The sequence below is a fragment of the Manis javanica genome, chromosome 15, assembly GCF_040802235.1.
Source record: "Manis javanica isolate MJ-LG chromosome 15, MJ_LKY, whole genome shotgun sequence".
Classification (NCBI taxonomy): domain Eukaryota; kingdom Metazoa; phylum Chordata; class Mammalia; order Pholidota; family Manidae; genus Manis; species Manis javanica.
Window position 1 is genome coordinate 15,473,089 of NC_133170.1, and position 14,266 is coordinate 15,487,354.

Genomic DNA, 14,266 nt, shown 5'->3' on the forward strand with positions numbered 1-14,266 from the left:
TTTTTATAGGTTTGGTTAATCCTGACTCAACATAACTTCTCAACCACAGTCTGCAGTGGGGAAAAAAATGATGAATACAAGTCTAGTAATTTCAAATTTTGAAGGTTAAATGCATTATTTTGGTTTGATGACCACAGAATTACGCCTCACTTTTTTTTTTTGGTGTGTGTGTGTGTAATTACAAAGTAAAAGTTAAAACTGGCCACCAATTTTAAAATCATTGTATCTTGAGTATACTTACCTAGGAAAGTTATAGATTGTTAATTATGCATTGACACGCTAATTATTCAGCGAGTGACTATTTCCAACTAGACTTTAAAGTAGGGAAGGAGCGATTGTTGAGATTCATGGTTTTATATTATAGGAGAAGCAGATTTCTTTGGAGAGCACAGCCCAAGTGTATGTTTCACTGTCAGGTATAAGCTGTGCAGTACCTAACAGATCCAAGCAGCACATGGACAGAGCCTGGACTTTGACTGGAAATTGTATTAAGCAAATAATTTACTAATAAGGAAAAAAAACAGTAGTTCATGATACCCACATAGGAGAAAAGAAGACTGCTATTCCATACCCAAGATAAAACCTTTATTTTCTCTCCACCGGCATTAACAGCCTGGTGCGTATCCTTCCACAACTTTCTCCATGTTTCTGCGAGGCTGCTGTCATTGTTTAAAAAGAAATAAAAGGGCAGGAGGGGATCCTAGAAATACATTTCTTTGTACTTCTTTATAAAAATTTGCCAATACATCACAGTAGCCTGATGCCCTAAAATCATTTGCTGGGTATTCAACAGACCTACAGCTAGATCTGGTAAAGTTGACATGTAAAAATAATCTTGCATCAAACTAATGATTTTTATCCATTAGGCACTGAATTTAAGGACAACATTATCATGTGCTCTCTACACAAAACAAATCAGATTAACATGATCAGGTTACAGAGCATAATCTGCACGGAGTACAATACTGTCTTCGGTCATATTACATGTATTAGTATTACATGTCACCGAAGAAAAGATTTTCTTGATACTGTTTGTTGATATGAGCAAAAACAGCTGTAATGGCTATAAAATAATACATGAAGACAGGTTATGGTAAACTCACCTCTGTAATAAAAGAGGCAAAGGTCAGAGAGCACGAACCAGCGTTTCTTCCAGAGCTTCATGCCAGTACTGTCCTACGTTAAATCAGCATATTAAAGAATTTGTTTTTTTTTCTTTTCGGAAAATTCAACCCCATTTCTGCTGCATTTATTTAAAGTAAGATTTTAAACAAAGTGTGTTTTATGTATGTGACACCGAAACCTAACTAAAAAGCCAATCACAATTCTGGGGTTATTTTCTACAGACTGTGTCATATCAAGTAAGATATTCCCAAGCGCACTGGTCTCTGATATAAAAGGAATACTGCGGAAGCAATCGGATTTGGTCTTGTATTTGTAAGCAATGTGAAATTAACTCTTCTGAACAACACACCTGCTAGCATGAGCACAATGTAACGATGCAGCAGTAGGTGAATTCTCATAAACCAGACTTAATAAATATGCTAATCTTCAACCAGAAGAAAAATGTGATTTGAAGTCATTCCAAAAGGGCTGTAATTTAAAATGACTGTGAATAAAGGAAGCTTAGCATACAAATATATTTCACAAACTTTTCTTCTTCTTACAGAAACAGTTTGGGTTTTGCAAATTGTGCAAAAGAGAGTGCCTATCTGGCAGCTTTTTAAAAGTAATTCAGTTAATAAAAAACAGCAAACTCAAACAAAATTACAATTTTAATAAAATCACCTTCCCACATGCAGTAAACCAAAACTGCATGAGTAAATGAAACAGACACCAAGAAAGAGGCCAGTTTGGATATACACTGATTAATACTTCTTAATTTGGTTCTAGTTGTGACTATCATCTAATAATGATTTTAGCACTAAAGAAATCATATTGGCAAAAATCTCTCCAAGTGAGATTTGTTCTTAAAATTAAGTTACACCAGGAAAACGACACTTGACCCATCAATCAATGGCATTTTGAAATTTCTAGTTATATTCTTTCTTTAGTACAGATAATTAATTAGTCTGGATTTTTAAGTGGCTTTGCAAACATTCTCTATAACTTATATCTCAGTTACAAAATAGACTCTCATGGTGGAGAACCTGGTTGGTAACACTTTTGACATACTAAGTTAACCACTTTTACAATACTAAATTTGCTGCTTGATTAAAGGGATCAAGTAGAAAAAACACAAATCACTTCAAACAAGGAGTCTAATATGTATCTTCTATTTGGCTGAATATTACATCCACCTGTTGGAACATAATTTGAACTTGTTAGAAAGGCTAGTTAAAAAAATCTTTTAGCTTAGATAGGTTTAAATGGCAGAAGGGTAAAACACAGTAAATGATCTTTATGTAAAAATGGAAAGTTGGTATTCAAGTTATATACTGACAAACTGACAATAATAATACAGGGGAAAAAACTGGGAATTCTCTGGATTTTAAGATGGGACTCTTCCAATACAATGTTTAGCTGCCACCCAATTTTCAGGTGGAAAAATGTCTTCTGAATATTTCATAACAAGTTCACGATGGACATAATGAGTATTAATGAACATAACTATTAGGTCATCTGAAAGCATTCAGCAATATTTGATGGAATAAATTAGCACCATCAATGAACTAATATTTAACTTGCTCTGTATCACTATATAATGTATAGTATCAGACAGATGAAAAACAGATAAAGGTCTTGAATGTTGAGTATATCATCTCAGTTATCTGACAGTCATTTATTTGAAACCCAGCTGCAAACCCAGAAAAAGAAAAGTTTTAAAATAGGCAAAATACATGTTGTCTTAAGTAAAACATACATGCATCCTTACTAATTCTAAAACTAATGACAAGATTCAAAAAAAGCTTATTTATCAGGTTTCAAACACAACAGGGAAAAAATACAAACCCCAACTTTGGCTGTCTCTGAGAGAGAACCATGCTTGAGCAAAGAAACCAGAAAAATAAAAAGAAAAGAACAAAGAAAATGAAAGAATAAAAGGAAAAAAAACAACACACTTAAAAAAAACATAGTCTGGAAAGCGCAGAAGCAAAACCTGAAAATTTCAGGAAAATCTCAAATTATGATCAAATTTCTCTATAAATTAAGAGCAGAGAAGTATATAATTGTGTTCTTCTCTAATGATTTCTACATGAACAGAAAAATGAACATGTTTTTTCTATTCAAAAATATTTCTTCTGGATAACTGTAGCATGTTATTCCTTACATTTTCATATAGCATATACTTAATTTCAAATCTTTAAATACATGTAACACATACAACAATCTCAGGTCTAAGTAACAATCACTACCTTTTCTTTTCTTCACTGTTCCCCTAACATCCTTCAGTGGTAGTAGAAATTAAAAAAATCTGGACGACTATTCTACAGTTTCTTCTCTATTTCATAAAATTGTTTTAGGTACATTCAGCTGAAAAGATCCCTTTGGATTCTGTCATTTTTCCATATTGAATGGGAAGAAAACAAATACCTGTTTATAAAGCCAACCTCGCCTGACCACAGGCGCATTAGGATTCCTCTTAATTGAATTTGATCTCTTTCCAAAGTTATGGACTTTTTTTGAAGCCCGCGAAGTCTAAATAGAAAACACGACAGAAAATGTGGTATTAATGCCTATATATTTGTGTTTATTTTTCATTTTCATAATTTCAATCTCTTTCCAGAGTTCTCTGAAACTTGTAGCACTTAATCTTTGCAGATGATTTACTGCAATTCTGCTTTTTCTGGTTTAGCTGTTTCAAGGGTAAGAATTCTGCACAAAGAGCCCCTCTGCCTCCAAACCCTAGATATTACCAAAAAAAAAAAAAAAAAAGACAAATGTTTCAATCTCTCCTTTAATACTGGATATTCAATTTTTAAAAGGCACAGTGAGTGGTAGAATTTTGTCCTACCTGCTACATAAATGGAATGAAACTTGAGTAAAAATGAACAAATCTTTAAGTGTAAACCAAATGACAGAACTTTTTGCTTTATGTATCTGCATCTTGATAGTGTTGCTTCAATTAAAGCTAACAGTCAAGTAACAAGAGAAATACTCAGATATAAAATATAAAACATATCACATCAAGTCAGAACAAGACTGGAAGGATCTGCTTAGTGTCATGCAGTGTTTTCTTCTTTATGGGCAACTAAATCATTCAAGATTCCAGACATATGGTGTTTACCTTATTCTTAAAAGGATACATAAGAATATACAACCTTTTAAAATACTGCTATGTTGAGCATGAAGATTTATTTTGGCAGGAATGGTAGCAGTAACTAACAGACATAAAAACAAAGAAGCTGAAACAGAATTTCTCTATGAAGGTAAGTAGTATCAAGTTATCTCATTTTTTTTTAAACTTACCTGGAATCTTTAGAAACAGCATTATTTCATTAGAATTTCATTTTCTGGAAGCTTGTATTAGTACGTAATAGAATTTTAAGTATCAACCATAGTTTTCCTAAAGCATGCTTTTGATAAGGTTTAATTTACTTTTGCATAGATCATGAGTAAACAAGGTATAAAAACTCAAATGCTACAAAATGATACCCAAGGACCAGTCGACTTCTCATCCTTGGGCTCTAGTACCCAAACAACGTCCCCACCCCAACACACACCTCACATAAATCTGTGAGGCAACCAACGTCACTGTGTGGTGTGTATGTGAGTATCTATGCACCTGAAACGATGTTTTCATAGTTACTGAATATTTTTTTTTCTCAAATGACTATCTAATACTTACTCTTGTTCCACTGTCCCTTGGAGCTCAGCACGTAAAGAGAATGCCTATTTACCCACACTCTTGGCAACATGCTGAGCTTTTTAACCTCTGCCAATCAGGTAAGTGAAGCATGGTGCCCTTTTCTGGTTTTAATGAGCATTTAATATATTTGAGCATCTTTTTCACATATTTAAGAGTAAAATTCCATTTTCTTTTCTGGAAAGTGATTTTACATAATTTTACCATTTTAAAACTGGGTTGTAAGTCATTTTCTGATTGATTCATAAGCACTTCATTAATTATAAAGGAATTATTCTCTAATTGTTATGTGAATTGCAGATATTATATATGTGTGATATTGTCTGTGGTTGAATTTCTCATTATTTCCTATGTTGACTTCTGAGTTTTATGTTAGGAAGCCTGCCTGTATTCTGAGTTTTTGTTTTCAATTTTCCAGTTCTTTGGGAGTACTTTACAGTTTTGCTTTTAACTTTTTAACACCTGATCCATCTGGATATTTTTGGTGTAAAGTGTGGGGCAAATTTCTTTCCAGACAATGACTTACTTAGTGGTCCTCAGTTCATCTATCAGTTTTCTAGATTTTAATTAAAATATATTAATGAACCATTATAATGCTCAGTTATCCTACTAGTGCTTTATGCTATAATTATATAAGAATTACAAATTATTAACACTTACTTGTAATATTTAAAAAAATTTCACATTAAAAACCTCAAAAGGCATTTAAAATAGGTAACTATTATTATTCATTTCTTTTTAATGACCATAATTTACTACAATAAAAAATATATTTTAAATAAAAGATTATTCTTTTATCACTGCTTGATTCGTTCACTATCCACTAACTTAGGAACTGAGCGGTGACTGTAAGGCAATTATTTATTCAGATTTAGTAGCAAATTACCAAGAGTTTGAAGAAATTTTTATATTAAAATTCTAAGTTTGAAACATTAATGTTTTGGTTTAAAGTACAAGAAGCAGTAACTACTAATTTTTACAGACACAAAGTTCTAGGATCATAGAGTAAACAGTTTCCTTCCTGATTATAAAGAAAAACCACCCACTTCTATTTCGGTATGGCTATGGCACTTTTCATATAGTGGATGCTAAATACTTCAGTCATCAAGCCCACTGACGCTGGTTTCTCTTTAGCAGTAAGGGATTTTACATTTATTTCTAAACAATGTAAGTCTGCTTGCTCAATGTAGGCATAATTAACAGAAAGAAAATGAGATTTCTAGGCTACGATATTAATCCCAACATTTAAAACAAATTGATTCTATAAACTGCCATTTGCTCACACATGCATTACATTTGTAAGATTATTCAAAATCTGAATTCTGCAATATTTTTTAAAAGTATCATTAAATTATTAAAATACAATCTTATTACTTTATATTTCAAGCCATTGCTTCTGATGTCAATTATCTTGAATATAATTAGGTTCAGGTAATAATAAAAATGAAATGATTATTCTGTGTCCATTAAGGGAAACAGTAATAGATGCTACCAATTATACCAGTTATCAATAATTAACAGTAGCAAAGTAACTTACTCTGCCTACAGGGCTCATTGGATGCACTGCATAATCTGCAGTCATGTTATAGTTAGAAGCTTCATTTATCATACTTATCGGTCGTTCCTTCTTTTCTTCAGATGTCATGGTTCCAACAGTCCTGAAAAATATATCAGAATGCTAAAACCTGCTGCATAGGTAAACTGCTTAACAATAAAGCTTTCCTAGAGTTAATCCTACTTTTTCAACACAGTTGGATACTAGAGCTTAACATTTACAACTACTTTAAAATTTAACACTCCTAAGCACGATGTAAGTCAATATCATGTTTATCTTCATAAGCATCTTTACATTCTCTTTGGTTATCTAATTGGAGGATTAAAAATTCAGTTACAAGATTAGCTATTCTAATATTGACAACTGTAACAATTGAAAACTGTTAACAATGATATCAATAACTAATTTCTGTGAACAGACTTACCAACATATTTTCACACATCTTTCATTTGATGCTTATAAGAATCCTGAGAAATGGTAATCACGATTACCTCTGTTTCAAGGATGGGAAAACTGAACTCAATTTATGTTAATAATTGGACTAAGTTTACAGTTTCTCTGACCTTATTTATATTTACATCCTGGGCTCCAGTTTACCTACTCTCTGTGTTTGAACTACTGTAAAAACAGCTTCAGAAATTACAATTCTCACGAAAAAAAAATTTAAGTCTGTTTCTAGACCACATAGAGTAAACAGATGGCACTCTGTTATTATTCAGACTGTAAATATTCAGATAAGAAAACTGTTAAATTGCCCTGTTTTAAATATGGATAGAAGCAACCTCAGTGTTAAGCTCACTTTGAATGGAGCCATTCCCCGAAACTCTTTATACTTACTGTTCATTCACTACAAAAATACAATTGTCCTGTGATGGCTGCCCTGTGACTGGATGTTTACAGGTCACTTTCCTCTCATTATGGCTGAAAGAGAAAAACAGAAAACATATGTATTTTTATCATCACTAAAATGTTTCTCCAATATTCTGGTAGCAAAACAGCTATTGTTTTCTTGTAAAGTTAAAGTTAGTGAGCAGAGGAGATGAAATTCAAAGCCCCAGGTGTTGAAATTCCTAAATACACTTCTTCTACCTACTGTGTGTACACGTGCGTGTAAATGCTACTATTGTTTTATAATACAGCTTTTATGCAACCTGCCATCTGATCTCAACTCTTTCTTCCCACTACTTTATAAACACAGGTAAGACGATTTGGCTCCACAATTACCCCACTTTACATTTGATAGGCGAGCCACAAAAAAAAAGTAGGAGTATCTACCCACCTCCGTTATTTTGTATCCCAGTTGCTAAATTCATATATGGAAAAAGGAAATCAAACAACATTACTATATGGGAAACAACACATTGAAAAATACTAGTGGAAGAGCAGGATTTTATGATGTTTTGTTTCACTAAGTAATCTTTACATAAAAAATGTAACAGGAGTGATTTTTGCAATACTTGAGTAAAATACACTATAGAAAAATGAACTCTGAAGGAGAAAACAAAACCTTAAATGAAATGCACAAGCAACAACACAAAGAACAACCTGTTTGCTGAAAAAAAATGTTGCTTTCAACTAACAGACGACTATTTTTTGGAGAACAAGACCTTTGTTTATTAAGAAATAATGATTCTTTAAAGGTTAAATAATAAGACTAGGCCCTCCTGTCTTCTTGAAATGAGAGGGGAAAAAAATTCCCAACTATTTGTCTAAATCAAAAAATATTAGATGCCCAAAATAAACAATACACATTGACATATTAAATAATATACATCATCATTTTTAAATGCATCTTTTTTTCCATTGGGTCACATACCATAAAGCAACCTGTGAGGAAGATCTCTCATTGGTGTGTCTGGTCTTAGAAAATAGAGTTGCATTACAGTGAAAAATTTCAAGATGTTGTATTGAATATTGCTGTGTTCATCTGAAGAGATTGTTACATGTGCTCTCTGTTGTGGGAAGTCTATAACCATAAGCCACAAACTTTCTGGCAAACTTTAAATACTTAAGTTCCTTTTCCAAATCCTAACTTTCATTAATATTATTTCTATTGGTAACTCAAACATTATCCATTAATAAAAATGAAAACTGCAGAGAGACCTATTTAAAAAAATTACATATGGACTATTATGATGGTAGGATGATATATGGAATAAGCGTTTTTATTTTTTTTAGTTGACTGGTCTAATAAGCATACAGGACTACTTAATTATCAGCTTTTCGTGGTGACTTTGTTTTTATACAAATACATTCAATAGTTGTGAAGATTTGGAGGTTACAGATATTTAAGTGGGGTGATATTTTTACTACATAGGAAGTATGCAAGTGATGTTCTTACCTGCCGATTTTAAGAAGTATGATAGTGGCAACCTAAGGTCTCAATGTCAGTTTATGCAATAAGCAAAAAGTTGATAACAGAGTAACTAATAAATTAGAGCCTCTGGAGGCAAGTGGAAAATAATGACATACCCATGATGACTATTACAAATATGTCAAGGTATGTACATTCTGATGTTTTCACAGAGTAAAACCCCATGGGGAAAATAACCTGTGATAAGGATCTTAATGAAAAACGGAAGATACCAACTTTTTTAAAGGGTCTCCTTGGGAAAGAGCATTAAAAAGCTAGAGTTGATTGAGTAGTAGCTGGAACAGAAATACACAAATTCCTTTTGTGAAAATCAAGATTGCAAAAAGAAAACAAATCCCCCTCTATGTTGCCTTATTTTCCTGTGCTATGTCATCTTGCCTTGGCGGAACACAGCAGACTCGAATCCGATATTCTGGAAGGGCAACAGTGCAACAGCATGGCTTTGCCATGGCTACTGGGCTAAGAGACCACTCTGCCCTCCTGAACGCTAGACAAGGATGCAGGGCAGTAGAGACTTTTAAATAGGAATGATTAGAGAGGAGAACAAACATTCTTTCCCCCCGCATGGATGCTATTTCAGTTAAATTGACATTTTTATCACTCAAGGATGTTTAGAGCACAGTGTCTTAAAGTTAAATTAACTAAATAAAAACCTTAGTATTCTATCTTAGTAAAAAGGCCAGTGCCTAAAACCAGTATGAAATATGAATATGTTTATGTTCTTCTTATACTTCTTTAAAGTAATGAATGTGTTTTCTTTTATTTAATGATACGGTATTAAACTAACATAAAAATTCATATGTAATTTACAGGGACACTCTAATGCAAAAGTCTTTTACCATTTTTTAATGAAAGAAATAACCTTTCTCACTACAGATGCCTAATTGTAACACAAAGTACAGAAGTTTACTTTATTAGAGTAAACAATCTCTCAAATGTATATTCATTTGTTTTCACTGACATAACACTCCTAAGATTATAGCTCTTGGTTACTAATTTTAAGAAACTATAGTCCTTTTCCTAAAACACCAAATTCTAAAATCTGTGCAATGATGTACTTCAAATTACACTCAAGAAGTTTCTATAAAATGCAAATTCAAAAGATTGAGATTTTACAAGTAGCATAAAAAAACTGCCATTTCCTATAAAACAATACTTATCAAATAGAAAAATCAAAGTAATGTTTTCTAACTACTTCATCCAAAATAAAGTATAACCCAAAATATCAATCCCAGTTTTAATTGCTTAAACACAGTAATTTTCCTCTACACAATAGGACTGTGAATCCTCACTGTGCAAACGTATTTCTAGACATATTTACAATTTTATTTTATATATTTTTCAATTTCAAAATCATTCCTTATTATGTTTATTATGTTGGCATTTACACTTCATTTTTATATTAACATTGCATTTTGAAGTACTACCATGGTAAAGGATAAACATAACCTCCAAATCATTCACAGAACCTAGAAGTGAATTAAATATTGAATGCCATTAAGCAAAAACAATGTAAATGAAATCCAAATGAATCTTCAAAAAAAATCTTCCACAAAGCCACCTTTGTTAATGTATAGAGTTCTCTTAATACATAATATGTGTTATAATATTAGTATCTTAATTGTAATACATGCAGTAACGGGGCACTTGGGAGGTGGCTGGTCCACTGTTAGGAATCAAGATGTTACCATTGTTCTTGGCACAAAGGAGAAAGGACGTCTGTTTGGGCCCACGAGTGCGGGCAAGGAGGACGTTGATTCCCAGCCTCTACTCAATTTACCACAGTTGTTCCCAGTATTATTCATAAACCTCATGTTTTCATTCTACAATTGTCATCGTTTTTGTAGTTCACAAGTTTTTTTGCCTCTTTTTGATGGGCCTCAAAATTCAGATCAAAAGTGCCATCAGTTTTGCTGTAACACCTGTGCAGAAATATATTCCAATGTGATTCAGTTATTAAGGAACAATTTGAGCTTCGCATAAATTCTGCATTTGTTTATGCGTCACCCTGTCTGTGAGAGCCCCAGATAAATGCAGAAAACTGCCCAGTGGAATCTAGCCACACACCTGCACAACCTCAAACTTCTACAGCGACATCAGTTCATTGTGGCTTTGAAACACACCCATCCACATGTAGTGATACAACTTGCTAATTTCAAAATCCCTACTCCCAAAACTTCCCAATAACTCACAAGCTGAAACCCTCTCCATGTGCGTTTCCACAAGCAAACTGCAGGTCTTTTTCAAGGCAAAGTATCTTTGCAATATTTTTATATTTCCTAACCATTTAACATGTGTGAAATTGCAACCACTTTTACTAGGTTCCTATCTTCATTTCTGTGTGTTACTAATGAAGGTTTTAAGTGGTATGTTCCTAAACCCACTTTCCACAAAAGCCCCATGCTTTTTCATTGCCTGACTTTGCACAGTGATCTTCAGGAACATATGTGTTGTGTTATACCAAAACTGACTGTGCTACTTAAATTACTAACACACCTCTATACTACTAAAAATGCCCTTGAAGCTTTAAAAGACAAGTTATCTAAAAAAAAAACCACAAAAAACAAAACCCTTGCCAGAGATTTTTATGCTCTTCAAAATGAAAAGGAAACCTTAGAAAGATGGTCACAGGGCAGACCAACTCCTGTCTTGTCTCTGAACTCACTGAGACATACCAGGTAGTCTCAACTTTTCTAAATATGACGTCAGGTACTCATCTACTCTTACTTCCAAACTTCTGTGACATTCTATGTGTAGGTCTAGACTAGTGGATCTCAACTGGAAGTGATCTTACCTCCCAGAGGACATATGGAAACATCTGGTAATGGTTTTCAATGTTATAACTGGGATTGGTGTGTAGTGGGGCAAGACCAGGATGCTGTTAAACATCTTGACATGTGCAGGAAAGTGCTCCACATGAAGGATGTATCCAGCCCCAAATGCCACTAGTGCTGAGGCTCAGAAACTCTGTAGGAGACCATCATAGCCCTCCAACAATGGACTCTGAATAATCCACCTTCACTCTGTGTGTTCTTATCTCTAGTGACAACAAAGGCAATGGGAAATAATGGCAGCTGAGAGCACAGGCTCTGAAAAAAAAATTAGCGGGATCTGAATCCCAGGTCCTCCACTCGCTAGATGGGTGATCGCAGATGAGTTTAACTCTCCATGTCTCAATTTAGCAACAGTAGCTATGTCACAGACTGTTAGTGTTTTTTCAGAACTGTTCTAGGCACTGGAGTAGCAATTTTACACTTTGTTAAAATCTAATGGAGATGTTCACGAGGATGACAAGAGTGAACAGTGTAACGCAGCATGGAACAGAGTAAGCCCTCCATAGTTCTTTTTATTATGAACTACTGGACTTTGGGCATGCTGCTGTCATTAGATTATTGTCCAATCAACTATTTACATTAAAACAGTTTAAGCTAGGTGTGGGGAAGTTAGAAGTTTCTATGGTCCAGATTCTCACCTGACCCTGGTTGGCTTGGCTCACTACACACATGTGGGCACTATGTTGTCATCAACTCTAAAAAGAGCTCTGCCAGGGCTCTGGGCTGCAGGGCTGGAGAGCAGATGCTGGAGTGGTGGCAGTGCCCACAACAGAGACAGCAGCTGCGGAGGTGGAGAGGCCCGGAGGCAGAGACCGGCTTGCTGCCTGCAGACTCACTCTGAGCGGACAGCATTCTAGTGCCTGACCTGCCACTGTGGGAGTAAAGCTGGGTATAAACCCCTGCACCCCAGAAACGTTCCACTGTCATTTTTCGGTCTCACCAAAGCAAGAGTGCACCTGTCCAGAGCTGAAACCCACCAGCAAGACACTAGGACACGTCCAAATACTTGCTAAGAGTCCCTGCTTTTCCACTACAGTATTCCCCCCACTTACTCTTAGTTTTGCTTTCCATGGTTTCAGTTACCTGTAGGCAACTGTGGTCCCCAAGCAGGTGATCCTCCTCCTGACACAGGGCCAAAAGGTCAACCAGAGCCCAACGCTACATCACAATGCCTGCGTCACTCACCTCACTTCAGCTCATCACGTGGGCATTTTATCATCTCACATCATCATAAGGAGGACAGCACAACAGGATATTTTTGAGAGCGAGAGACCACACTGACATAACTTTATTTACAGTATACTGTTCTATTCCATCATTAGTTATTGTGGTTAATCTCTTGCTGTGCCTAATTTATACATTACACTTTATCATGGGTATGTATTCATAGGAAAATACCTAATTTATATAGGGTTCAGCACTATCTGTGGTTCCAGGCATCTGCTGGGGCTCCTGGAACATATTCCTCATGGATAAAAGGGTCCTACTGTACTCAGTATTTATTTTCAAAGTATAAAGCTGGGATCTCTCTTGGATTCACGCTTCAGGTATAATAGATACCTGCCCCTTAGATGTCAAAAAGACAGGGAAGAAAAGTAATTCCAATATAAAAGCTCCAGGACTGAAGGAAATAGGCCACGTACTAGCTCAACCTGAGGATCTGAGGCCCAGAGAAAAGGATGGAATCAATGCCATTTTTTATAAGAAACCAAGAAACTGACAAATAGCAACACAAATTGCTTGTTCTTTGGCATAATGCCCTCTTCACTATTTATTACCAGACATTCAGTCATTTACTGTAACTAGAAAATCAAATGAAAGACCTGCTTATTTAAAGCCTCTATGGAACAATTTTATTCAATAATGATTGGTTTTAAAAGATCTTAAGATGAAGAAGTGTGTGTCTAAAATGGTATGTTTCCATCAAATTATATAAAACAAATTAAAAATGACATGTTTACTGGAGATGGAACACAAATTCATTATTCTACCTTACTCCCCTGCAAATCTTGTGTGAACCAAATAATGCATCATGCAGGTAACTGTACCAGAAAACCTGAGTGAAGGTGTGCTATTTTAAGCAGTTCTGAGCTTTCTGGTAGCCTACATAAAAACAGAAAGCTTATGAGCCACACAGCTCCTATAACCTATTTATGGCAACACAACGATGTACTCGTTTTGAATCAGCTCTAAGTGGCAGATGCTTTTATATGAAGAGCACCTTCATCTGTATGCAGTGCTGTGGAGGTGAGGGAAGCTAGTATTTGTGTCCCTTCCCAGGGTGTTTGGAACAAGACTTTTTTGTTTGATCCACATTGCTAGGCTTCCCCCAGCAGACTTATAAAGAAGCATGCCAGTGACATCCTACAGGAAACAATCCCTCCAGACACTAAATAAATGCCTAAAATGCACATTTCAAATGAACACCCCAGTAAAACTATGGGTTTAGAGAGAGGGGAAAAAAAAAGATTTGTTTGTTAATACGGTGCTTAAAATTTTTAGTATAATGATAAAAGTCAGTATTACTGAAAGAACTACTTCGTTCTTAATGGAGTGTTATTTCAAACTACACAAAGAAAGAATTAAAGTGTTCAACACAGTTGATTACAGACTGAGAAATGAAATTGGTTTTAAAACTCCTGCTATCTAACCGTAGAGCCAAAACTTCAAAACTTCAGGAGTGCAAAATGTCTTTC

The 14,266-nt window shown here is 34.7% G+C and overlaps 1 protein-coding gene across 14 annotated transcripts in view; it reads right to left on the minus strand.

Annotated features, from left to right (window-relative positions):
- PLEKHA5 (pleckstrin homology domain containing A5) overlaps nt 1–14,266 on the minus strand; it is a 215,143-nt gene that overhangs the window by 79,061 nt on the left and 121,816 nt on the right. For all 14 annotated transcript variants that reach the window (XR_012125742.1, XM_073223348.1, XM_037023021.2 and 11 more), the window contains 4 exons: nt 7,200–7,283; nt 6,345–6,465; nt 3,535–3,639; nt 1,104–1,176 (listed from right to left, as the gene is read on the minus strand). Coding sequence is in view for 13 of the 14 variants with exons in the window: in XM_073223348.1 (XP_073079449.1) it covers nt 1,104–1,176; nt 3,535–3,639; nt 6,345–6,465; nt 7,200–7,283 (383 nt within the window). In the remaining variant the exon portion in view is untranslated. The remainder of the gene's footprint in view (nt 1–1,103; nt 1,177–3,534; nt 3,640–6,344; nt 6,466–7,199; nt 7,284–14,266) is intronic.